Genomic DNA, 24,746 nt, shown 5'->3' on the forward strand with positions numbered 1-24,746 from the left:
TAATTTAAATAGGAATAAAGGATCTGATTCATGGGAAGTACACAACAAAGGCCTCTCCCTCAGTGCCCCTTCAGCCTGCCTTGCCACGTTTGTGCTCTAGGTGGGCAGCTGGAACCCGATTGGCTGCAGAGCACAGTTTCTCACTGTTCACAGTGGCTCCCCACCCAGGCTTTTCTGCCTGATTATGACCAGGCTGATTTTCCCAACAGAGTTGTGAGAGCCCCAACTTTGGGCAAAACAGAACAGAGTGGAGTTTTGTCACCCAGCATCCCCAGTGGCAGTCGCATCAGCGATGGAGTCCAGGACAAGGAATCCCAAGTTCTCAAATTCTTGCCTCTGTCCCACTCCCTTTCCAGCTTCTCAAGGTTGTGCATGTAATGTAGCAGCCACAGAGAGTTTTCCTCACTGCTTCCCTGATCCCTGAGCTTTACGAATGAGAGGCAAGCCACCCTGTGAAACAGCAACAAAAACTGGTCACTGGTGGATTTGGGCAGACTGAGCTGGGGGATTGAGTCTGGATATCTGAGTCTGAAGCCTTGTTCTGCTGGTTATTACCTGGGTAACTCTGGGCAGGTTGCCTATTCTCCTAAGTCAGTTTCCTCGTGGGTATGCTGTTGGTGGTCTAACCAGACCTCCATTATCTGCATTGTTCCTTAGCTGTTCTGCATCTTGGCCCTGACAGTTCATAGCTTCTCCCTTCCCAAGGGAGCCCAAGGTTGATGGAAACCGTCTTGCTGGCAAATGCCCGGGAGTTTACATTTGTCCCCTCTCTTCAAGTCAGTTGACAGACAATTGCTGACTGATATGGAATACAAATGTCCAGTCCTCTGGCCTCCAGGCAGAGTAAGGCTGGTGGTTCATTCATGTTCCAGGGCTCCCCATGGAATCAGGCAGAGGCTAGACTCCAGCTGAACACACATCTTTGCTCAGCTTCTTCCCTTGATCTGTCCTGCTTCCCTTACTGCTTATCTCCTGAAAACTGTCCTCAGTAAATCACAGGCATCAGGAATCCCCATCTCTTCCAGGGGACCTGATCTATCTATAGACACCTATCTCAAAGTGTGGTAGGTAAATTCAACTGAAAAAATATGTCTGCAAGTGTGATATAAGCTGCAACATGCTGGATTTAGCAAGCAGAATTTACTCAGAGTTTCAAAGAAAAACTACCCAAAATTCTCTTCTTGGATCTCAAGGTAGGATATTGTAGGATTCAAGAACTACTGTGGTGAGTTTTACCCAGAACTGGAGGAAGAAACTTCTAAACTAGGACCTGAAAACAGAGTGTGTGTGTGTTGGGGTGTGTGTGTGTGCGTGTGTGTGTGCAGTGGGTGGGTATAGGGGAGGTTAGGTAGTGAGTGGGTGGGAAAGACCCAGAAATATTTTCATCAGAGAAGATATGGTCAGTTCATGCTTTTATAAAGGTCCCCTTCAGTATTCACACCCCAATGGAGGGAGTTTATTGATAAAGATACTTGGAGAAACTATAACCACAAAGCATACTGGAAAAAGAATTGTTCTGCCTTGGCTAAGAAGATAGAGAAAATAGGTAAGAAAATTAAATGATTGGGCTTCTGAGTTTCACTCCAATATGTAAAGAGCTCCATCCTAACAATAAGAAAAAAAATCTGAACAAACTAAAAAACAATTATAAATAGATCCATCAGAGAATTGGGTTTGTAGGGCAAGGTACTGTCCAGAAACTGGAGACAGAGGCAGAGAATCATAGCTTATCTTGAGCAGAAGCCCTCCATGGAAGCCAGTACTTGTAGTGCTTAAAGGAAGAGTTGTTGTTTTTCCACTGCTAAGTTGTATTCGGCTCTTTTGTGACCCCATGGACTGTAGCCTGCTAGGCTTCTCTGTCCTTGCGATTTCTTAGGCAAGAATACTGGAGTGGGTTGCCATTTCCTTCACCAGGGGATCTTTTCAACCCGGGTATCGAACCCTTGACTCCTGCACTGCAGGCGGATCCTTTACCCTGAGCCACCAGGGAAGCCCAACAGAAGAGCATTCAGGGCTTATTTTAATTAGGTATGGTAAGATACTCAGACATGGAAATGATCGTCATGTACTTACAGATCCCAAGAGACACCACGCCACATAGGGCCACATGAGGCAGCAGCAGCTTCAGTCAATGGCAAGGCAGAGAGGAAAGATGTGGGGAAGAAATGTTATGGTTTCGAGGGAAAGGAAGGGATCAGCCAGCATATGCAGAGTTAGGATTGGCTATTTTGAGTAATTTCAGTGGGCCCTGAAGCATAGGGACTTTCCCTAGTTTTCTGGTAACAGGTCCTGGGTTGAATAAGGTGGATGGATAGAAGTCCAGCGTATGAACTTAATAAGGAGGTGGTTGAGCTTATAAGCTCTGGGTTGGTGGGTTTGCATATGAAAGGAAAGCTTGTAGATGACTTGTCTGCTGTCTGTAAGAATTAGCTAAAACTGGGAGGGCTGTCTTTCCAGGGCCAGCAAAGCCTCAAGGTGCTGTAGGATCAGACTTTAGAAGATAAAAAGCATGGCTATTACTGGTAGGAATACAAACTGTAATGGATGAAATGCTGGAGGTTCAGTGTGGACTAACTTGAGAGTTAAAAACTGCAGGGTCCAGTCTTTGGAGGAGGTTCAGTTCAGTTCAGTCGCTCAGTTGTGTCTGACTCTTTGTGACCCCATGGACTGCAGCACATCAGGCTTCCTTGTCCATCACCAGCTCCCGGAGCTTATTCAAACTAATGCCCATTGAGTTGGTGATGACATCCAACCATCTCATCCTCTGTCATCCCCTTTTCCTGCCTTCAGTCTTTCCCAGCATCATGGTCTTTTCAAATAGGTCAGTTCTTCACATCAGGTGGCCAAAGTATTGGAGTTTCAGCTTCAACATCAGTCCTTCCAATGAACACTCAGGACTGATTTTCTTTAGGATTGACTGGCTGGATCTCCTTGCAGTCCAAGGGACTCTCAAGAGTCTTCTCCAACACCATAGTTCAAAAGCATCAATTCTCCGGCGCTCAGGTTTCTTTATAGTTCAACTCTCACATCCATACATGACCACTGGAAAAACCATAGCTTTGACTAGACAGATCTTTGTTGGCAAAGTAATGTCTCTGCTTTTTAATATGCTGTCTAGATTGGTCATAACTTTTCTTCTAAGGAGTAAGCGTCTTTTAATTTCATGGCTGCAGTCACCATCTGCAGTGATTTTGGAGCCCCCCCAAAAAGTCTGTCACTCTTTCCGCTGTTTCCCCATCTATTTCCCATGAAGTGATGGGACCGGACGCCATGATCTTCGTTTTCTGAATGTTGAGCTTTAAGCCAACTTTTTCACTCTCCTCTTTCACTTTCATCAAGAGGTTCTTTAGTTCTTTTTTGCTTTCTGCCATAAGGGTGGTGTCATCTGCATATCTGAGGTTACTGATATTTCTCCTGGCAATCTTGATTCCAGTTTGTACTTCATCCAGTACAGCATTTCTCATGATGTACTCTGCATATAAGTTAAATAAGGAGGGTGACAATACTTGACGTACTCCTTTCCCTATTTGGAGCCAGTCTGTTGTTCATGTCCAGTTCTAATTGTTGCTTCTTGACCTGCATACAGATTTCTCAGGAGGCAGGTCAGGTGGTCTAGTATTTCCATCTCTTTAAGAATTTTCCACAGTTTGTTGTGATCCACACAGTCAAAGGCTTTGGTGTAGTCAATAAAGCAGAAATAGGTGTTTTTCTGGAATTCTCTCGCTTTTTCTATGATCCAACGGATGTTGGCAATTTGATCTTTGGTTCCTCTGCCTTTTCTAAATCCAGCTTGAGCATCTGGAAGTTCATGGTTCATGTACTGTTGAAGCCTGGCTTGGAGAATTTTGAGCATTTACTTTCCTAGCGTGTGAGATGACTGTAATTGTGTGGTAGTTTGAGCATTCTTTGGCATTGCCTTTCTTTGGGATTGGAATGAAAACTGACCTTTTCCAGGCCTGTGGCCACTGCTGAGTTTTCCAAATTTGCTAGCATATTGAGTGCAGCACTTTCACAGCATCATCTTTTAGGATTTGAAATAGCTCAACTGGAATTCCATCACCTCCACTAGCTTTGTTTATAGTGATGCTTCCTAAGGCCTGCTTGACCTCACACTCCAGGATGTCTGGCTCTAGGTGAGTGATCACACCATCGTGATTACCTGGGTCATGAAGATCTGTTTTGTATAGTTCCTCTGTGTATTCTTGCCACCTCTTCTTAATATCTTCTGCTTCTGTTAGGTCCATACTATTTCTGTCCTTTATTGAGCCCATCTTTGCATGAAATGTTCCCTTGGTATCTCTAATTTTCTTGAAGAGATCTCTAGCCTTTCCCATTCTATTGTTTTCCTCTATTGCTTTGCATTGATCACTGAGGAAGACTTTCTTATCTCTCCTTCCTATTCTTTGGAACTCTGCATTCAAATGGGTATATCTTTCCTTTTCTCCTTTCCCTAGGGGGCACACTTAAATGAGTTTTACCTCCTGGGAGCCCTAACAGGTTCTCACTGTGGAGACTGGAGAAAAATCCCTGGTGCTTCCAGCAGGGGGAGGAGAATGTTATTACTTTAAAATATGAAAAGTAACTCAGAGTGTCTCTCTTTAACAAAGTGTTCTCTTTAAGAAAGAGTGTTGTCTTTAACAAAGGCCTATTGTGAGATAATGCAAAATGTGCATTGGTCTCTGTCCCCACTTTCCCACACAGAGGTCCTAAAATCTCTGTAAAACCCTAAAAGCACTAGGAGCATCTATTGTTCTAAAGACGTGACTCTGGAGGGCTCCTGAATGGCTAGATGGGGGCTGATCACCAGAAAAACCACTCCATGATTAGAAGCTTGGAATTGTCATCCCCACCCCACTCCCATCCTCAAGAGCTGGGAGAGGGGCTAGAAAGGAAGGTAAAATTGCTAATGTCTATGTGAGGAAGTCTCCGTAAAATTCCAGTAACAGTGGATTTGGAGAGCTTCCAGATGAGTAAACACATCCACAGACCAGGAGGGTGACATACCCCAACTCCCAGACTTGCTGTCTGTGTCTCTTCATCTGTATTCTTTATCATGCGCATGCATGTTAAGTTGTTTCAGTTGTGTCCAACTTTTTGTGACCCTATAGACTGTAGCCTGCCAGGCTCCTCTGTCCATGGGATTCTCCAGGCAAGAACACTGGAGTGAGTTGCCATGCCCTCCTCCAGGGGATGTTCTTGACATAGGGATCAAAACTGCGTCTCTTATGTCTCCTGAATTAGCAGGCAGATTCTTTAGCAGGCTTTCCTGGTGGCTCAGATGGCAAAAAATCTGCCTGTAGTGTTGGAGAAGGAAATGGCCACCCACTCCAGTACTCTTGCCTGGAAAAATCAATGGATGGAGGATCCTGGTAGGCTACAGTCCATGGGGTCACAAAGAGTCGCACATGACTGAGCGACTTCACTTTCAGTGTGGGAGACCTGGGTTCGATCACAGGGTTGGGAATATCTCTGGAGAAGGGAATGGCAACCCATTCCAGTATTCTTGCCTGGAGAATTCCATGGGTAGAAGAGCCTGGCGGGCTACAGTCCGTGGGGTCACAAAGAGTCCGACACGACTGAGTGACTAACTTTTTCTTTACCACTAGTACCCTGGAGAGCCCATTCTCTACCATGTTGTTGTTGTGTTAGTTGCTCTGTCGTGTCTGAGTCTTTGCAACCTCATAGACTGTAGCTCACTAAGCTCTTCTGTCCATGGACTTCTACAAGCAAGAATAATGGAGTGGGTAGCTATTCCCTTCTCCAGGGGATCTTCCTGACCCAGGGACCAAACCCACATCTCCTGCATTGGCAGTCAGATTTACCATATGAGCCACCAGGGAAGCCCATTCTTTATTACGTCCCTTAGTAAATTAGTAAACGTAACTAAATATTTCTCTGAGTTCTGTGAGCAAGGAGATCCAACTAGTCCATTCTGAAGGAGATCAACCCTGGGTGTTCTTTGGAAGGAATGATGCTAAAGCTGAAGCTCCAGTACTTTGGCCACCTCATGTGAAGAGTTGACTCATTGGAAAAGACTCTGATGCTGGGAGGGATTGGGGGCATGAGGAGAAGGGGACGACCGAGGATGAGATGGCTGGATGGCATCATGCACTCGATGGACATGAGTCTGAGTGAACTCCGGGAGTTGGTGATGGACAGGGAGGCCTGGCATGCTGCAATTCATGGGGTCGCAAAGAGTTGGACACGACTGAGCAATTGAACTGAACTGAACTGTGAGCTACACTAGCAAATTAACTGAACACAAGGAGGGGGTCTTTGGAACATTTGATCTATAGCTGGTTGGTCAGAAGCACCTGGGCTTGTGATTGGTGTCTGAAGTGGGTTGTAGTCTTGAGGAAATGAGTGTGGGGTCTGATGCTATCTTTGGGTAGGTAGTGTCAGAATCGACTTATATTGTGGGACACCCAGCTAATGTCATAGAGAATTGTTTGTTATAAGGAAAAATATCCACACATTTGGTGAAATGTCAGAAGTGAAATATTCTGTGTAAGTGATCAAGGAGACAGACAGGGAAGAAACTCACAGTAGGGAAGAATTGGGTATTTCCCTACATGGGAAAGAAAAAATTGAGTTTTTCCTTTACACTTAGGCTCCAGGGAAGCTATTTTCCCAGAGTGAGCCTAACTGACCAGAGTTTACCAGTTTAACTGACCTGGAGGAAGGGAAGTACCCCACTCCAGACCTCTAGATAATTAGTCTCACTGAAGGCTAGCAGGAGAAGGCTAAGAAACATTTGTGAAGGTCACAGCCTAGAGGCACAGGCTCAGGAAAGACTGAAATCTAGTCTCAAGATTATAGAACTTCCCCTGCCCCTTATCTCACCACTGCATCAACAGGACTCTGATATAATGAGAGGAGATGACAATGGAAACAACTGCAAGGCTCAGACCAAAATAAAAAGGAGTTCCCAAGTAAACTCAAAACATCTGGAGAGACAAGAACAAGAACACTAAAGGAAACTGAGTTCTCTTACACCTACAGCTACAATGAACAATGAACACGGTCTAACACCTAGCCAGACAAAAGTAAAACCTCATGCTAAAGGCCTATTTACCCCAATTCCTTTTAACCAGTACGTTATGCTGACTCTCAACAAACATTACAAGGCACACTAAGAGGCAAAAAAAAAAAAAAAAAATTATAGAGACAGAGAAAATATCAGAATTAGACTCAGATATGGCAGAGGTTTTAGAATTATCGACCAAGAATTTAAGAATAACTATGATTAATATGCAAATTTGGCCTTGGAATGAGGAATGAAGCAGGGCAAAGATTAATAGAGTTTTCCCAAGAAAATGCACTGGTCATAGCAAGCACCCTCTTCCAACAACACAAGAGAAGACTCTACACATGGACATCACCAGATGGTCAACACTGAAACCAGACTGATTATATTCTTTGCAGCCAAAGATGGAGAAGCTCTATACAGTCAGCAAAAACAAGACCAGGAGCTGACTGTGGCTCAGATCATGAACTCCTTGTTATCAAATTCAGACTGAAATTGAAGAAAGTAGGGAAAACTGCTAGACCATTCAGGTATGACCTAAATCAAATCCCTTATGATTATACAGTGGAAGTGAGAAATAGATTTAAGGGCCTAGATCTGATAGACAGAGTGCCTGATGAACTATGGAATGAGGTTCGTGACATTGTACAGGAGACAGGGATCAAGACCATCCCCATGGAAAAGAAATGCAAAAAGCAAAATGGCTGTCTGGGGAGGCCTTACAAATAGCTGTGAAAAGAAGAGAAGCGAAAAGCAAAGGAGAAAAGGAAAGATATAAGCATCTGAATGCAGAGTTCCAGAGAATAGCAAGGAGAGATAAGAAAGCCTTCTTCAGCGATCAATGCAAAGAAATAGAGGAAAAGAACAGAATGGGAAAGACTAGAGATCTCTTCAAGAAAATTAGAGATACCAAGGGAACATTTCATGCAAAGATGGGCTTGATAAAGGACAGAAATGGTATGGACCTAACAGAAGCAGAAGATATTAAGAAGAGGTGGCAAGAATACACAGAAGAACTGTACAAAAAGGATCTTCAAGACCCGGATGATCACGATGGTGTGATCACTCACCTAGAGCCAGACATCCTGGAATGTGAGGTCAGGTGGGCCTTAGAAAGCATCACTACAAACAAAGCTAGTGGAGGTGATGAAATTCCAGTTGAGCTATTTCAAATCCTGAAAGATGATGCTGTGAAAGTGCTGCACTCAATATGCTAGCAAATTTGGAAAACTCAGCAGTGGCCACAGGACTGGAAAAGGTCAGTTTTCATTCCAATCCCAAAGAAAGGCAATGCCAAAGAATGCTCAAACTACCACACAATTGCATTCATCTCACATGCTAGTAAAGTAATGCTCAAAATTCTCCAAGCCAGGCTTCAGCAATACGTGAACTGTGAACTTCCAGATGTTCAAGCTGGTTTTAGAAAAGGTAGAGGAACCAGAGATCAAATTGCCAACATCTGCTGGATCATGGAAAAAGCAAGAGAGTTCCAGAAAAACATCTATTTCTGCTTTATTGACTATGCCAAAGCCTTTGACTGTGTGGCTCACAATAAACTGGAAAATTCTGAGAGAGATGGGCATACCAACCACCTGACCTGCCTCTTGAGAAATCTGTATGCAGGTCAGGAAGCAAGAGTTAGAACTGGACATGGAACAACAGACTGGTTTCAAATAGGAAAAGGAGTACGTCAAGGCTGTATATTGTCACCCTGCTTATTTAACTTATATGCAGAGTACATCATGAGAAACGCTGGACTGAAAGAAACAGAAGCTGGAATCAAGATTGTCGGGAGAAATATCAATAACCTCAGATATGCAGATGACACCACCCTTATGGCAGAAAGTGAAGTGGAACTAAAAAGCCTCTTGATGAAAGTGAAAGAGGAGAGTGAAAAAGTTGGCTTAAAGCTCAACATTGAGAAAACAAAGATCATGGCATCTGGTCGCATCACTTCATGGGAAATAGATGGGGAAACAGTGGAAACAGTGTCAGAATTTATTTTTTTGGGCTCCAAAATCACTGCAGATGCTGATTGCAGCCATGAAATTAAAAGACGCTTACTCCTTGGAAGAAAAGTTATTACCAACCTAGACAGCATATTCAAAAGCAGAGACATTTCTTTGCTGACTGAGGTCCGTCTAGTCAAGGCTATGGTTTTTCCAGTAGTCATGTTATGGATGTGAGAGTTGGACTGTGAAGAAAGCTGAGCACCGAAGAATTGATGCGTTTGAACTGTGGTGTTGGAGAAGACTCTTGAGAGTCCCTCGGACTGCAAGGAGATCCAACCAGTCCATTCTAAAAGAGATTAGTCCTGGGTGTTCTTTGGAAGGACTGATGCTAAAGCTGAAACTCCAGTACTTTGGCCACCTCATGCAAAGAGTTGACTCATTGGAAAAGACTCTGATGCTGGGAGGAATTGGGGGCAGGAGAAGAAGGGGATGACAGAGGATGAGATGGCTGAATGGCATCACGGACTCGATGGACATGAGTCTGAGCGAACTCCGGGAGTTGGTGATGGACAGGGAGGCCTGGCGTGCTGCGATTCATGGGGTCGCAAAGAGTCGGAGATGACTGAGCGACTGAACTGAACTGAACTGAAGGTAAGCAGAGTGATTCAAACTTTTGAAAAGAATCAAAAGGAAATGATAAGAACAAAAAACACCGTAACAGAGATGAAGGATAACTTTGATGGGTTCAGTAGTAGAATTTTCATAGTCAAGGGAAAAAAATCAGTTGAGTGAAAGATACATCAATAGAAACTTTCCAAACTGAAAAGCAAAGAGGAAAAAAGGATAAAAAAGATAGAACAGAATATCACAAGAATTGTGAGACAATTACAAAATGTGTAACATAGAGTAATGGGAATACCAGAAGGAGAAGAAAGAGAGACAAAAATAGAACTATTTGAAGCAATAATGGCTGAAAAATGTCCAAAATCAATGACAACCACCAAACCACAGATGCAGGAAGCTCAGAAAATAACAGGAAGAACAAGTGCCAATATGCTTCAATATAAAAGCATATTGTATTAAAACTACAGAGAAACAAAGACAAAGAGAAAATCTTGAAAGAAGCCAGAGAGAGGAAGAAGAAAACTCATTTTACCTATAGAGGAGGAAAAATAAGAATTACATTAGATTTCTCTTCAGAAACCACACAAGGAAGAAGAGAGTGAGGTGAAATATTTTAAAGCAATAAAAGGAATAAAAAGCCCCACAGCCTAATCTTGTATTAAACAAAATTATTTTTCATACATAAAGGAGAAATAGACTTTCTCAGACAAACAAAAAGTTGAGTACTGATAGAACTCAACTTTGCAAAAAATGTTAAGTTCTTCAGAGAGAAAGAAAATGATATAGGTCATAAAGAAAGAGCACTTAAGAAGGAACAAAGGACATGTAAAATATTTTATTTTTCTTATTCTTAATCTAACAGATGAGTTTGTTTAAAATAATAATAGCAACAATATATTAGATGATCATAGCTAATAGGTAAGCGAAATGAATGAAAACAGTGTTAAAGAGATGAGAGAAGGAATTGGGAACACTGTCATAAAGTACCTGCACTACCCAAGAAGAGGTATAGTTTTGTTTGAAAGTGGACTTGACTTTGTCCTAACTGTATATTGCAAACTCTACGACCACCAAAAAAAAAAAGTGAAAAAGGAGTGTAATTGATATGCTACAGAGGAAAGAAACTGGAGTCATATAAAATGCTCAATCAAAACCACAAAATGCAGAAAAAAGAGTGGAAGACAAGAATAGGAATAAAAAACAAGGGCAATGAATAGAAAACAGCAACAAATATGGTAAATGTTGTTAATGGTCTAAATATAGCAATTAAAGACACAGATTGTCAGAGTGAATTAAAAAAGACAACTATATGTGTCTAGAAGAAATCCACTTACTATAAAGACACATATAGACTAAAAGTAAAGGAATGGAGAAAAAATATCATGCTAACAGTAACCAAAAGAAAGCTAGAATAACTGTGCTAATTTCAGACAAAACAGATTTCAGAGCAGGGAAATTTCCTAGGGATAAAGTAGGGCATTAGGGGAATTTGGGGGAGAATGGATATATGTATATGTATGGCTGAGTCCCTTTGCTGTTCATCTGAAGCTGTGACAACACTGTTCGTTAACTGACTATACCCCAATACAAAATAAAAAGTGTAAAAAACTAATAAACAGGTTGGTTCTCCAAGACGACATAACCATCTCTCATATCTATGCACCTGACAACAGAGCACCCAAATATGTGAGGCAAAATCTGATAACACTGCAAGGAGAAAGGGACAAGTCCACCATTACAGCTGGAGACTGCAACACACATCTACCAGTAACTGAAAGATACAGCAGGCAGAAGATCAGTAGGACATAATTGAACTGAACAGCACCACCAATCAAGTGAAGCGAGTTGACATTTATGAAACATTTCAACCAACAACAGCAGAACATACACTCTTCTCGAAGAACTTACCAAGATAGACAGCATTCTGGCCCATAAACATAAGGTAACAAATTTAAAAGAATAGAAATTATTCAAAATATGCTGTCAGATCACAATGGAACTAAATTAAAAATCCCTAAGAGAAAGATAACTTAAAAAATACCAAAATGATTGAAGATAGAACAAAACACTTTTAAATAACATATGGGATAAAGAAGTCTGAAGAGAAATTTTAAAATACTTTGAACTAAATTTAAATGAAAATAAAACTTATTAAAATTTGTAGGAGGGACTTTCCTGGTGGTCCGGTGGTTAAGAATCCACCTGCCAATGCAGGTGATATGAGTTTGATCCCTGGTCTGGGAATATTCCACTTGCCACTGGGCAACTAAGCCTGTGCATCACTACTCAGCCTGCTCTCTAGAGCCTGTAAGCCACAACTTCTGAAGTCTGCAAGCCTTAGAGTTCAGGCATCAGAAAGTGCACTTAGAAAGTGCACAAGCGGCACTGAAGATGCATTGCAGTCATAAATGAGCGAATGAGTAATAGTAAAATAAAGGAGCTCATTTGATTGGTTTGTAAGATATCAATGTATTTATATAAATTAAATATTCCAAAAAATCCTAGGAAGTAATAAGCATTTGGCAAATGAATTAATTTAATGCACGTGTGTGTGCATGCTCAGCCACTGAGTTGTGTCCAACTTGTTGTGATTCCATGGACTGTGGCCTGCCAGATTCTTCTATCCATAGAATTTTCCAGGCAAGATTACTGGAGTGGGTTGCCATTTCCTACTCCAGGGGAATTAGTTTAATACTTCTGGCTTAATAAGAACAAATATGTCCTTTGATTTTTCAGCATTAAATATAATACAATATTGCAGCTTTATTCTACTTAGGTTCTTCCTAAACTAAAATTGGTTCATTGATTAAATATGCTAGCATTATTTCTGTTGTTGTTCAATCACTAAGTTGTGTCCAACTCTTTGCGATCCCATGGACTGCAGCATGCTAGGCTTCCCTGTCCCTCACTATCTCCTGGAGTTTGCCCAAGTTCATGCCCATGGAGTTGGTGATGCTATCCATGCTATCCAACATCTCGATGCCCTCTTCTCCTTTTGCCTTCAATCTTTCCCAGCATCAGGGTCTTTTCCATTGAGTCAGCTCTTCACATCAGGTGGCCGAAGTAATGGAGCTTCAGCTTCAGCATCAGTCCTTCCAATGAGTATTAGGGGTTGATTTCCTCTAAGACTGACTAGTTTGATCTTGATATCCGCGGGACTCTAAAAAGTCTTCTCCAGCACCACAATTTGAAAGCATCAATTCTTTGGCACTCAGCCTTCTTTATGGTCCTACTCTCACTCCTACATGACTACTGGAAAAAATGTAGCTTTGATTATATGGACCTTTGTTGGCAAAGTGCTATCTTTGTTTTTTAATACACTGTCCAGGTTTGTCATAGCTTTCCTTCTAAGAAGCAAGTGTCTTTTAATTTCATAGCTGCAGTCACCATCTTCAGTGATTTTGGAGCCCAAGAAGAGAAAATCTGTCACAGCTTCTACTTTTATCCCTTCTATCTGCCATGAAGCCATAGGACTGGATGCCATGATCTTTGTTTTTTGAATAGTGAATTTCAAGCCAGCTTTTTCACTCTCCTCTTTCACCCTCATCAAGAGGCTCTTTAGTGCCTCTTCACTTTCTGCCATTAGAGTGGTATCATCTGCATATCTGAGGTTGTTCATATTTCTTCCAGCAGTCCTGATTCCAGCTTGTGATTCATCCAGCCCAGCATTTCACATGATATACTCTGCATAGAAGTTAAACAGAGTGACAATATACAGACTTGTTGTACTCTTTTCCTGATTTTTGAACCAGTCCATTCCACGTAAGTTTCTTACTATTGCTTCTTGATCCTCATACAGGTTTCTCAGGAGATAGGTAAGATGGTCTGGTATTCCCATCTCTTAAAGAATTTTCCACAGTTTGTTGTGATCCACACAGTGAAAGGTTTTACCATAATCAATGAGACAGAAGTAGCTGTTTCTCTGGAATTCCCTTGCTTTCTCTATGATCCAACAAATCTTGGCAATTTGATCTCGTATTCCTCTGCCTTTTCTAAACTCAGCTTGTACATCTGGAAGTTCTTGATTCAAGTACTGCTAAAGCCTAGCTTGAAGGATTTTGAGCATAACCTTATTAGCATGGGAAATGAGCAAAACTGTCTGGTAATTAGAACATTTAGCACTGCCCTTATTTAGGGTTGGGATGAAAACTAACTTTTTCCTGTTCAGTGGCCACTGTTGGGTTTTCCAAATTTACTGACATATTGAGTGCAACACCTTAACAGCATCATCTTTTAGGATTTGAAATAGCTCAGCTGGAATTCCATCACCTCCACTAGCTTTGTTCACAGCAATGCTTCCTAAGGCCCACTTGACTTCACACTCCAGGATGTCTGACTGTAGGTGAATAACCACACCATCATGGTTATTCAGGTCATTAAGACCTTTTTGTATAATTCTTCTGTGTATTCTTGCCATCTCTTCTCAATCTCTTCTGCCTCTGTTAGATCCTTACTGTTTCTGTCCTTTATCATGCCCATCCTTGCATGAAATGTTTGTTTGATATCTCCAGTTTTCTTGAAGAGATCTCTAGTCTTCTCCATCCTATTGTTTTCCTCTATTTCTTTGCATTGTTCATTGAAGAAGGCCTTCTTATCTATTTTTGCTTTTATGTTAAACTCTGCATTCAGTTGGGTATATCCTTCCCTTTCTCCCTTGCTTTTCACTTCTGTTCTTTCCTCGGCTACTTGTAAAGCCTCCTCAGACCACTACTTTGCCTTCTTGCATTTCTTTTTCTTTGGGATGATTTTGGCCACTGCCTCCTGTACAGTGTTACAAACCTCCATTCATAGTTCTTCAGGCACCCTGTCTATCAGATCTAATCCCTTGAATCTATCTGTCACCTTCACTGAATCATATGAGATTTGATTTGGGTCATATGTAAGTGAGCTTATGGTTTTCCCTATTTTCTTCAATTTAAGCCAGAATTTTGCTATATGGAGCTGATTATCTGAACCATAGTCAACTCCAAGTCTTGTTTTTGCTGACTGTTTAGAACTTCTCCATCTTCAGCTGCAAATAATATAATTAATCTGATTTTGGTACTGAGTGATGCCCACGTGTAGAGTCATCTCTTGTGTTGTTGGAAAAGGGTGCTTGCTATAACCAGCATGCTCTCTTGACAAAACTCTGTTAGCCTTTGTCCTGCTTCATTTTGTAGTCCAAGGCCAGAGTTGCCTGTTACTCTAGGTATCTCTTGACTTCCTACTTTTGCATTCCAATTCCCTATGATGAAAAGGACATCTTTTTTTTGCATTAGTTCTAGAAGGTCTTGATAGGTCTTCATAGAACCAGTCAGCTTCAGCTTCTTAGGTATTAGAGTAGTTGGAGCATAGACTTGGATTACCGTGATGTTGAATGGTTTGCATGGAAATGAACTGAGATCATTCTGTCATTGTTGAGATTGCACCCAAGTATTGTATTTCGGACTCTTTTGTTGACTATAAGCATTACTTCACTTCCTCTATGGGATTCTTGCCCACAGTAGTAGACATAATGATCATCTGAATTAAATTTGTCCATTCCTGTCCATTTTAGTTCACTGATTTGTGCTCCACTCTTCCCCAGTAGCATATTGAGCACCTTCCAACCTGGGAAGCTCATCTTTTGGTGTCATATCTTTTTGCCTTTTTATACTGTTCGTGGGGTTCTTGAGACAACCACTGGAGTGGTTTGTCATTCACTCCTCCAATGGACCTCGTTTTTTCAGCATTATTTCTGCATCATGTTTAAAATTATGAAGTACCTAAATTTGTGCTTAATTAAATTGATTCATTATTATGAACATTTGATTTCAATAGTATTTATATTTTATAGTATCCCAGCTGCAAGATTAATTTCCAAGATCTAGGACTTACCTGGTGGTATAGGGGTTGCCAATGCAGAGACATGGGTTTGGCCCCTGGCCTGGAAAGATTCCCCATATTGCAGGGCAACTAAGCCCATGATCCATAACTACTGAGGCCTGTGTGTTGTACAGCCAGTGCTCCACAACGAGAAGAAGCCACCACAATGAGAAGTCTGTGCACTGCAAGTAGAGAGTAGCCCCTGCTCCCTGCAACTAGAGAGAGCCTGAAGGCAGCAACAAAGACCAGCACCAAAAATATAATTAATTAATTAATTTTAAAAATTCCAAGATCTATAGGTCTCTTGAAACTTTGGACTGATATTAAGGGGAATTAATGAATATTCATTGAATGCTTAGCTCATTCTAAATAAGATGGAATTCCAAAACGTTGATTGTGCTACATGCTAAATTGCTTCAGTTGTGTTCAACTCTTCACGACCCTATGGACCATAGCCCACCAGGCTCCTCTGTCCATGATTGCTAAGCATTATTTTAAGTATGGGCTTCCTTTATAGCTCAGTCTGTAAAGAATCTGCCTGCAGTGCAGAAGACCCAGGTTCAATCCCTGGGTCGGAAAGATCCCCTGGAGAAGGAAATGGCAACCCACTGCAGTATTCTTGCCTGGAGAATCCTATGGACAGAGGAGCCTGGCAGGCTACAGTCCATGGGGATGCAAGAAAAAACACATCACCATCATTTTAAGTATATATACTTCTGCTTCTTCTTAAAAAATATGCTACATAGAAGAGATAGCTTCGTGTCTAAAAATGAACATGTACATTCCTTTCCTTTGAAAATTATGTGTGGGTTAAGTGTGTAGAAAGTTGTGTTATGTGTACTCATGAGTTCTGCTCATCTAAAGTGCTGATGTGTGACACCTGACAAGTCTCCATCTTCCCAGCTTGTTTTGTGAAATAAAAGCTTCTTCAGTTAAGGGTTATAACTCAGTGAGACTCTACTATGATACGTTCTGACAGAAAGGTACAACTCTGTATGTAAAGTAAAGAAATGTACTTTTGTTAAGGGAAAAGGAATATGTTTGTCCTAAAATGAAATGACAGGTTGTTGCAGAGAGAAAGGAGCATGGTGAAGGGCAAAACCTGAATGGATGCAGAAAATAAGAGAAGGTTCATGGAAAGTGAATTTTATTGGCCTTGGATTATAGATGAGTAAATAATGAGTCTGAGAAGCTATTAAGCGTGTTAAAATTCTAACAAAATCTGCTCAATTTTGATGGGCTTGTTTCTGTTTATTTTTATTGTTTACTGTTTGTTGCCTTCGTCTACAATATAAAGGATCCTCCCATCACTTATCTGCCTATATAGCAAAGATTCTGAGTCTTCCCAGAATAATTATCTGTGTTTTGTCTTGATTTCATTATGGCTTTGGTTATTTAGGGGAAAAAAATCTTTGTTATTTTTGAAAGTGCTAAGGTTCTTGTAGGTGATCACGTTACCTTCTAAGTATATATATATATTTTGAAGTCTTTTTGTCACTTTCAACTAAATAGCCAAATACTGTTTCCAAGGCACCCGTGATCCTATCTTGCATTCAAATCCTATTTGTGTGTGTGTGTGTGGCTGTACTGCACGGCTTGCTGGATCTCAGTTCCCTGACCAAGGATTGAACCTGGGCCCATGGCAGTGAAAGTGATGAGTTCTAACCACTGGATCACCAGGGACTTCCCATCAAATCTGAAAACTTTTTATTTCATTTTTCTTCCTAAGACTGATTTGGAAGTGTAAAATGAAGTAAAATTACTTTCAACATATCTTTTGTATCTAAAACTATCTTCGTGACGTCCCAGACGGCCCTGGGACGTCACAAAGATTTGCTCTTCCATTTCCTAAAAAAGAGATGTACCAGAAACGATTAAGGTTATTTGATATGTTACTGGAGTTATTTGGAGTTTCATGGGAAGAGGCGTCAATCAGAACAGATGCTGAGACTTTTCTAGGTTAAACTGGTAAAGTCAAATGTTAATAAATATTTCAGCAATTGTATGCTCTACCGGCTGCTCCTAGAGATTTGTCAGTGACTTTTCTGCCATGATTTGTTCCTATTAATCAGAGTCCTGGTGATGATTTTCTCCTGTTAGGCAGTATTATAATTATCAGTCACAATTCAGTTATCATTTAAGATGTTTATTTGATAACAATTTAAAATTTTGAATCTAACTGTTTAAGGTCAGTGTTTCATCTGCCTCCAGTGTTCAACTGGAGATGAACATCAGCCTTACCTATGGAGTTTCATTAAAACACAGATGCTTAGGACCTACTCCAAATTTACAAAATCTCTTTACTTGATTTAATCTTGAAATATTTTTCTTATATGCTTGGTATGTCTTGGTATGTGTGTATATGTTTTAAATTGTGTATTATACTTCAAGATATTTTTATCTATAAAGACATATCTTTATCTGTTCAACCATCTATAAATCAGACATAATGTTCATTGTCTATAAAAACATACTTAATCATTATAGATATTTTGTTCAAAGATTGCCTTAACTGTGTTTGTTCTGTGTGCTATGGAAGCAACCAAACCCTTGTCAATTTCATTATTGCTATGAACTATTTCACTTTTGATGGTTAAAAGTTAACCTAGCCATTTTACGTCTCTGTTATCTCCAGATACTATTTGTATCCCCTAAGCTTCCTTGAAACCACAGCTGTGGGTCAGAATTTCTATTTTCTACAAAGAAAACTTTGTAGAGGTTTCTACTTTCTCAGAACCCTGTCTGGAAGGACTCTGTCAGGTACTGTTAACAACTAGCACAGTAATGAAATGCTTAAGCAGTTTGATTCTTAGATTCATGTCCTTCAACTCAAGAGACATAAACCATCCTCAAATTATTGGAAGACTGCCCTTACTGGTGACCTCAGCCTGAGGGTTCTCAGGAAACATCCTAAAACAGACAGCCTTTGGATGTAGACAGCTGTGCCCAAGATCCGTGGCACAAGATCCCAGATTGTTACTTTATAATCTGTGCTCCTCGGCTTTCTGTTCCTTTACCTATGTTCTACTCCTCTTATGTAGACTTAAGTCTACATTTCACTGTGTTCTTTATAATCCCTATTTCTAATATTGCTGTTTGCATCCTTATCCTTCCTTGGTATGACTCCCATGTTGCTGTTGTTTAGATGCTCGGTCATGTCCAACTCTTTTGTGACCCCATGAACTATATTCCTCCAGGCTCCTCTGTCCCCATGAGATTTCCCAGGCAAGAACACTGGAGTGGGTTGCCGTTTCCTCCTCCAGGGGATATTCCCGACCTAGGGATCAAACCTGCATCTCCTGTATTTTTCAGGCGGCTTCTTTACCACTGAGCTACCTGGGAAGCCCATGACTCTCATATCAGCTACAATCTACCCATGAACTGGTGAAAATGCCAGCTTCTCTTGGGAAACAACCAGCTTTGCTTGGACCCAGTTCCTTGTAAAGAATCAGTTTATTTCCTAGGTAGTTGGACTCACTTTTTAGTTGGCAAACTCCACAGTAGGCAAAGTGGCCAGAAATCCTGCCTCTGTGGAAACAATACTTGGGGTCCTTTTGTGATAACTAGTCTTTGCAACTGAACTTTCACTGAAATAGAACTTGGAAGGGGATCAGGGAACAGGTAGTGGCAGGGGAGTATCTCACACTCATAGATGTTACAAGTTAAGATATATCATTTTTCTTTTGACACTTCCCCACCCCCCCCAGCCAATGATCTTTGATACTACAAAATTCACTGCCTGACACCAGACTACTCTTCATGAATGGTGTCAAAATTTTACAGCATTATTTGATAATCCCTTAGGAATATTTGGCCAAAACCAGATTACTGGGCGACTCCCAATGACTGGTATTGAATCTGGCACAGAAGTCTACTAGCTGCTACCCACAAATTGGACAGGAACTTGTTACATTGGTACACTAATCCCTACTCTCAAGATCACCTCTGACATTACCCAAGGTCCATTTTGGCCCTTTGGTTTGTCTGCTAGGAAAAAGAGATCAGTTGGTAGTTTCACTGAAAAAGAACAAACAGTGGCCCTGATTCCAGAACTGAAACCCTAACTACTCTATAGGAATTCTGAATTCCTCTCTTCTCTCTTCAGAACTCTTCATTTCATACTTTACAAGAAGCCCAGATAGTACGATGAACCTTACATGCTAACACAGAGAGGAAAAGCTATAGGACTCACAGAGTGCTACCAAGACTGGAACCTCTGGAGAGGTTCAGAATGAGAGGTTATGTGAAAGAATGTTGTACCTGCATTCCTACAGACCACTCAGAGATCTTGAACATTACTGAAAAGATCCAGAAAGTAAATGAAAATATCATAAAGCTGGGTAACACGCCTAACGGCCCCATGTATAGTTCTGTGGACTCCTCCTCATGTTGGGCATGAGATCTGTTCTCTTGTTCAGTCTGAGCACTTGGCTCCTGCCTGACAAGTGAGCTATACAAACTCTGGCCACAATCCTCTTAATCCAGAGCTTTGAAGCTGTTGCACAGCTGCTGTGTGTCAAATGATCCAGCAAAGCATCCTCCATCAGAAAGAACTGGAAAACCCGACAGACACACAGATTGAAAGGACCATCAGCAATACTTGACACACAATTATGACGCCTTAAACAGTAGTGAAGATCTGGGCTGATACTCTCCGCTATTAGTGGCTAGTCCTTCAGTTCAGGCTGAAGAACTGAAACCATTTCCTCACACTCAGCCTGGACACAGAGAAATCAAACTACACCTTAGTGTCTGTATGAAGAGGACGTTGTGCTATGCTTCTGTCTTAATTAGCATGACTCTTTTTCCAGGAATATACTGCCTGGAAAATGACTTGATTGCTCATTATAGAATTTTCTCAGACACCCATCAGCTCTTCAGCAGAAAGCATTACAGACTCTAATTTGCCCCCTAAGATCCTTCTGATGCTTTGATTCAAAATCCTGGCCTTGCTGTTTGTTGTGGACTGTTATACTGTGATTCTTACCCAATCCTAATTAAGCCCTCATTTTGAAAGTCCTATCCTAAACCAAACTTTAATTTCTTAATAAATTCTGACCTTATTTTCCTTCTGTGAGATATTGTCAAGACTTTTCTTGCTGTAAGCATTAAATCAGTTTTGTCTTATCAACAGACTGTGTTGATGATATTTAGGGAGCCAGCTCTTGACAAAAATTTAGGTAAATATCTTTTAAAAAGAAGGAATAAAAGATGAACTAAAGGAAAAAAGATCTTGGAAATATAGAGGAAGAGTGATGCATTATGGCTAGGATGGTTGAAAATGTTTCACAAAGAACTGATGTTTTCCCTGAATCTTGAAGGATGAACAAGGGTTTGTCAAGAGACGAAAGGGGTGGAAATAGAGAGCTGGTGGTGAAGTGGGCAGATTCCGGACAGAGGAAATGGGGGTTTAAAGGGCCCCAGTGAAAAGGCCAAGCAGTCTGGAGGTGTAGGTGACCAGGGCAGAGCTGAGTCTTGGTTATGACTGATGCTGCGGCAGGGAGCATGGGGAGAGGAGGTTGCCCAGAGAGCAATGCATACCTGTGGGAGCAGGGGGAAATCTACAGGGAGAGAATATAACTCTGGAGCATCTACCAGATATGATCACATCAAAGGATCATGACAGCAGCACTGAAGAAGTTGCTGAGGGTGGAGACACCTGATGTAAACACACTGAAAAGTACTGAGTGCTTGTTACAGACTCAAAGATAGACAATCACATGCGTGGCAGGAAGGTTTTCTTCACCCACTCCTGCCCTAACCTCTTCTCCTTCTCACCTCTTAGGGGAAGAGGGTTTTGGGTAAGACAATGTGACAACAAATTGCTTAGGTGTAATAATAACTCATCAAGTTAGGAAGCTGGTCAGCATTGGCCAGTGAAAGATGGGTTTGTCCTACAGATGCTCTTTGCTGTGCTTGGCAACGCTTTGGACAGAAACAAATCTACTCTTTCCAAAGATGTGGGAAGGAGTGTGAAAAAGTGTGTGTCACCACAGCTGTGATCTCAGGGAAGAGTTCTAGAACTGAGCTCTGCTCTCAGAGAGGGCAGAGGAACAGAGACAGGGGGGCAAGGGATTAATGATTCATCCAAGACTGCTTCCAGTCTTGGTTGAAAAGACTGGGTAAGAAAGTCAATATATGTTTGTGTTCTCTTCTGAACTGTGTATCCTCAGTTAGCTAAGAAGTGGTTTTCTCTTCAGTAATGAACTGTCCCAGGCATTCTTCCAAGCATTGTAGACATAACTAGAGGGTTCATAAATTTTTTCCAAACTGTAATTCCTAATGTAATCTCATTTCCCAACTGAATGAAATGCATGTGGAAAGCAAGCCAGAATTTGCCTTTCAGTCTTCTCTAACCTTTTTTTTCACAGAAAGCAAACTGCTTTAGTTTTTCTTTCATAGTCAGTTTTCAATAGACTTCACATAATGCATAATTTAGGAGCTAGGAGAGCAGCTGTCACATTAGGAAGACCTCCAAGCCCTGAATGCACTCACTTATACTTAACAGGCCTCCTCACGTTTATGCACCTGACTCAAGTGAAAAATTCAGAACGAAAAATAGGCTGAAAGGAAAATAGAGAAGCTGGGAGACCTAGTGGGTCTGGCTCACCCTCCAGTTCCTCACAGTTAAGTATGTTCAACAAAGGATACAAGAGAAGGGAGAATTCTGACCCTCTTTTTTTATGGATGGAATAAAAAATTGCAATTTTTTTTTTGGGGGGGCTCGTCCAGGATATGAACCCGTGCAATTATTTTGAGGAACACACTTTGTATTCTCAGACATATTTTTTCCTTCTTGTAGAATGGAAGCTGAAGGAGTAGGATTTGGGTCCCTCAGAGGTCACTCCAGAGGAGATTTAAAATGGAAATCTTTATGTAATTGGGTTCCAGTTCATTGAATGAATTCCCATTATTTAACTTCACTGCATGTCTTGACCACTGGCATCCCTGAAGTGAAAATTTTGACTCAATTCCTTTCTTCTCTGCACAAGGGAAAATGGCGAGGGGGGGAGAGATGTGTATGTGGCATATTTCAGTAGAAAAAGGTTTGTTTTAGGCAAAATGACTTTGCATTGCAGGACCATTTGCCCACAGGTGGCCCCCACAAGGCCCGCCTCTTCAGAGGGCAGAGGGGGAGTTGGGATGGGAGAAGAATGGACAGAAATCGGAAGAGAGCAGGGAAATGGAATGTGGACCAGACTGGCATCAACACAGTGTTACCAAGGGCTTGGACCCTCCATGAGGAGAGGGCCTCATCCAGCCCCACCGGGATACTGTGTTCTTTCTCACACTCGCTCCTGACACTCTGGAGGGATGGGAAGACTAGACAGGGAGGAGGTGGGGTGGGGAGGAGGGACAGTGGCCATGTGGCAGCTCCAGGGGCAGGAAGGAGTGTTGAGACGCGTGGTGCCTCCATAGCCTCTCTCTGCCCAGAGTCATAGCTCTGCTATGTACCCTGCTCTTGGGTGTACCCCCCACCCCATTTTGGACTGCCTCACCAAGGGCTCAGGCCCCAAGTAGTGGTGAGTAGTAGGTGCAGGAGGGAAGGGGTTGGCAGATGCAGTGGGGTAGATCCTGGGGCCAGCTCCCCTATGCTCTGTGCGCCAGCATGGGGTCAGGACATGTTCTTCTCCTGGGAATGAGGAGGGGGATCTCTCTCAACAGCCTTCCCCAAGTCCATTACTTCCTGAGACTCTGCTTCCTCACCTACAAGCAGGGCCCTGCCTGGGATGCAAGGAGGAGAAAACGTACCATAACCACATGTCTCCTGACCTGAAGTGCAGGATGCCTGACCCCTGGGTATGGCTCAAGCTCCCCTGATGGCATTGGAGGGCTTTCCACCTGTGACTTCAGCTCCTCCTGGAGCAGGCTGTCTGCTCTGGGTAAACCCCTCACTGTCTCACAGAGGAGCTGTGTCCACATTTCAGATGGGAAGGTGACCCACTGCTGCTGGCACTTTGTGAGGGTGAGAGCTTGTCCTCTGGAGTCAGGGTGCCTGGGTGTGAGCTCTGGCTTCACTCCCTACCGGCTGCCTGGAATGGCATCCTGACCCCACAAGCTGGTGAATGTTCACTGATCTTTGAGGCTCAACTCTGGGCCTGTCCCTTGGCTCTCGAGGCTGAGGGCAGGCCCTCTCTGAGCAGCCCTCGACCTCCTCCCCAATTAAACTATTATACCTGCCTTAGGAGGGCTCCTTACAGTGAGTGGGGGGAAGGCAGGAAGCAGGAGGGTGGAAGAGAAGGTTGAGTGGATGGCTAGACTTTCAGCTCCCCAGGATACCTCACCCCTTCTCACCTGTGCCCAGAGAGCCGCTCCTTGCCTGCCCCCTCGTGCCACCTCCTCCTGTAAGAGATGGAACAGGTGTGAATGGCTGACCTCTGGAGAGTGCCCTTCCCTACACTGCCCATCTCACCACAAGGACCCTTAGCAGGCTGATCCCTATCAGAGGGATCTGGGCTCCAATTGTTTAGCTCCACAAGCTCCAGGGGCCCTCGTTCTGACATTTCTCTGGCACCCTGGAAACTCGCAAGGTCAGAACATCTCCACAACCACAGAGAGAAAGGGAAATCTGTGGAGAGGATTGCTAAGGAAAGGTGACTGTTACCAAGGCAGGGGAGGCTGAATGAGCCCGGTGGGCACAGATGGCCTCTGTCAGTCAACCTTAAAGCAGGCACAGGCTGTTTTTAATCCCTCCAACAGCCCTTCAAGGAGGCTATCGCTGCCTTTGCTCATGGATGAGGCAGGGAGAGTTTGGATAACCAGACTGAAGTTGCTCAGCAAGCAAGTGGCAGGCCCTGCAACTCAAACCTGGGTCCCGCAAAACATCCAGTCTGCTTCCCTGCCCCCTGCGGCCCAGGAAACCTGGGAAGGGGCTCTGCAGAGATGAGGATAAGCTCACCTTCCTCCCCTCGGCCCTTCAGCTGATGGCTCATGGTCCGCAGGGCTCTGTCAGCCCCCAGGCGGGCTCACAAGGCTCGCTCATCCACGGACACCTTCGGCCTGGGGTGTTTTGGGGCTCTCATGGTGGTTGGCTTCCTTTCCTGGTAGCCGAGGCTCCTTGGCTTGTTTGAGATTGAACGTGGAGGCTGGTGAAGTTTGGGAGAGAGGTGGAGCAGGAGGCGGTGAGTTCCCAGCCCTTCAATCCGGCTGCACAGTCCTCTGCTCAGGTTTCTCTGCATAGAGGCGCTGTGGTCTCACATTTCAGGCATCACTTACACACTAAGGGGCCCTGAAAGGGCCAGAAGCTGCTGGCTCATTTCCTGGCAGGGATGCCACTTTCACTCCAGCCAGGGGGGTGG

At 42.7% G+C, this 24,746-nt stretch overlaps 1 protein-coding gene across 1 annotated transcript in view; it reads right to left on the reverse strand.

Moving 5' to 3' along the window:
- Nucleotides 1-24,612, reverse strand: part of TMC2 (transmembrane channel like 2) — a 101,348-nt gene extending 76,736 nt beyond the window's left edge. Inside the window, exons 1-2 of the mRNA XM_069548176.1 lie at nucleotides 24,347-24,612; nucleotides 23,743-23,790 (exon numbers count right to left, since the gene is read on the reverse strand). Coding sequence (XP_069404277.1) covers nucleotides 23,743-23,790; nucleotides 24,347-24,380 — 82 coding nt within the window. The 5' untranslated portion in view covers nucleotides 24,381-24,612. The remainder of the gene's footprint in view (nucleotides 1-23,742; nucleotides 23,791-24,346) is intronic.
- Between the last annotated feature and the right edge of the window lie 134 nt (nucleotides 24,613-24,746).

The sequence above is a fragment of the Ovis canadensis genome, chromosome 13, assembly GCF_042477335.2.
Source record: "Ovis canadensis isolate MfBH-ARS-UI-01 breed Bighorn chromosome 13, ARS-UI_OviCan_v2, whole genome shotgun sequence".
In the NCBI taxonomy this organism is placed as follows: Eukaryota; Metazoa; Chordata; class Mammalia; order Artiodactyla; family Bovidae; genus Ovis; species Ovis canadensis.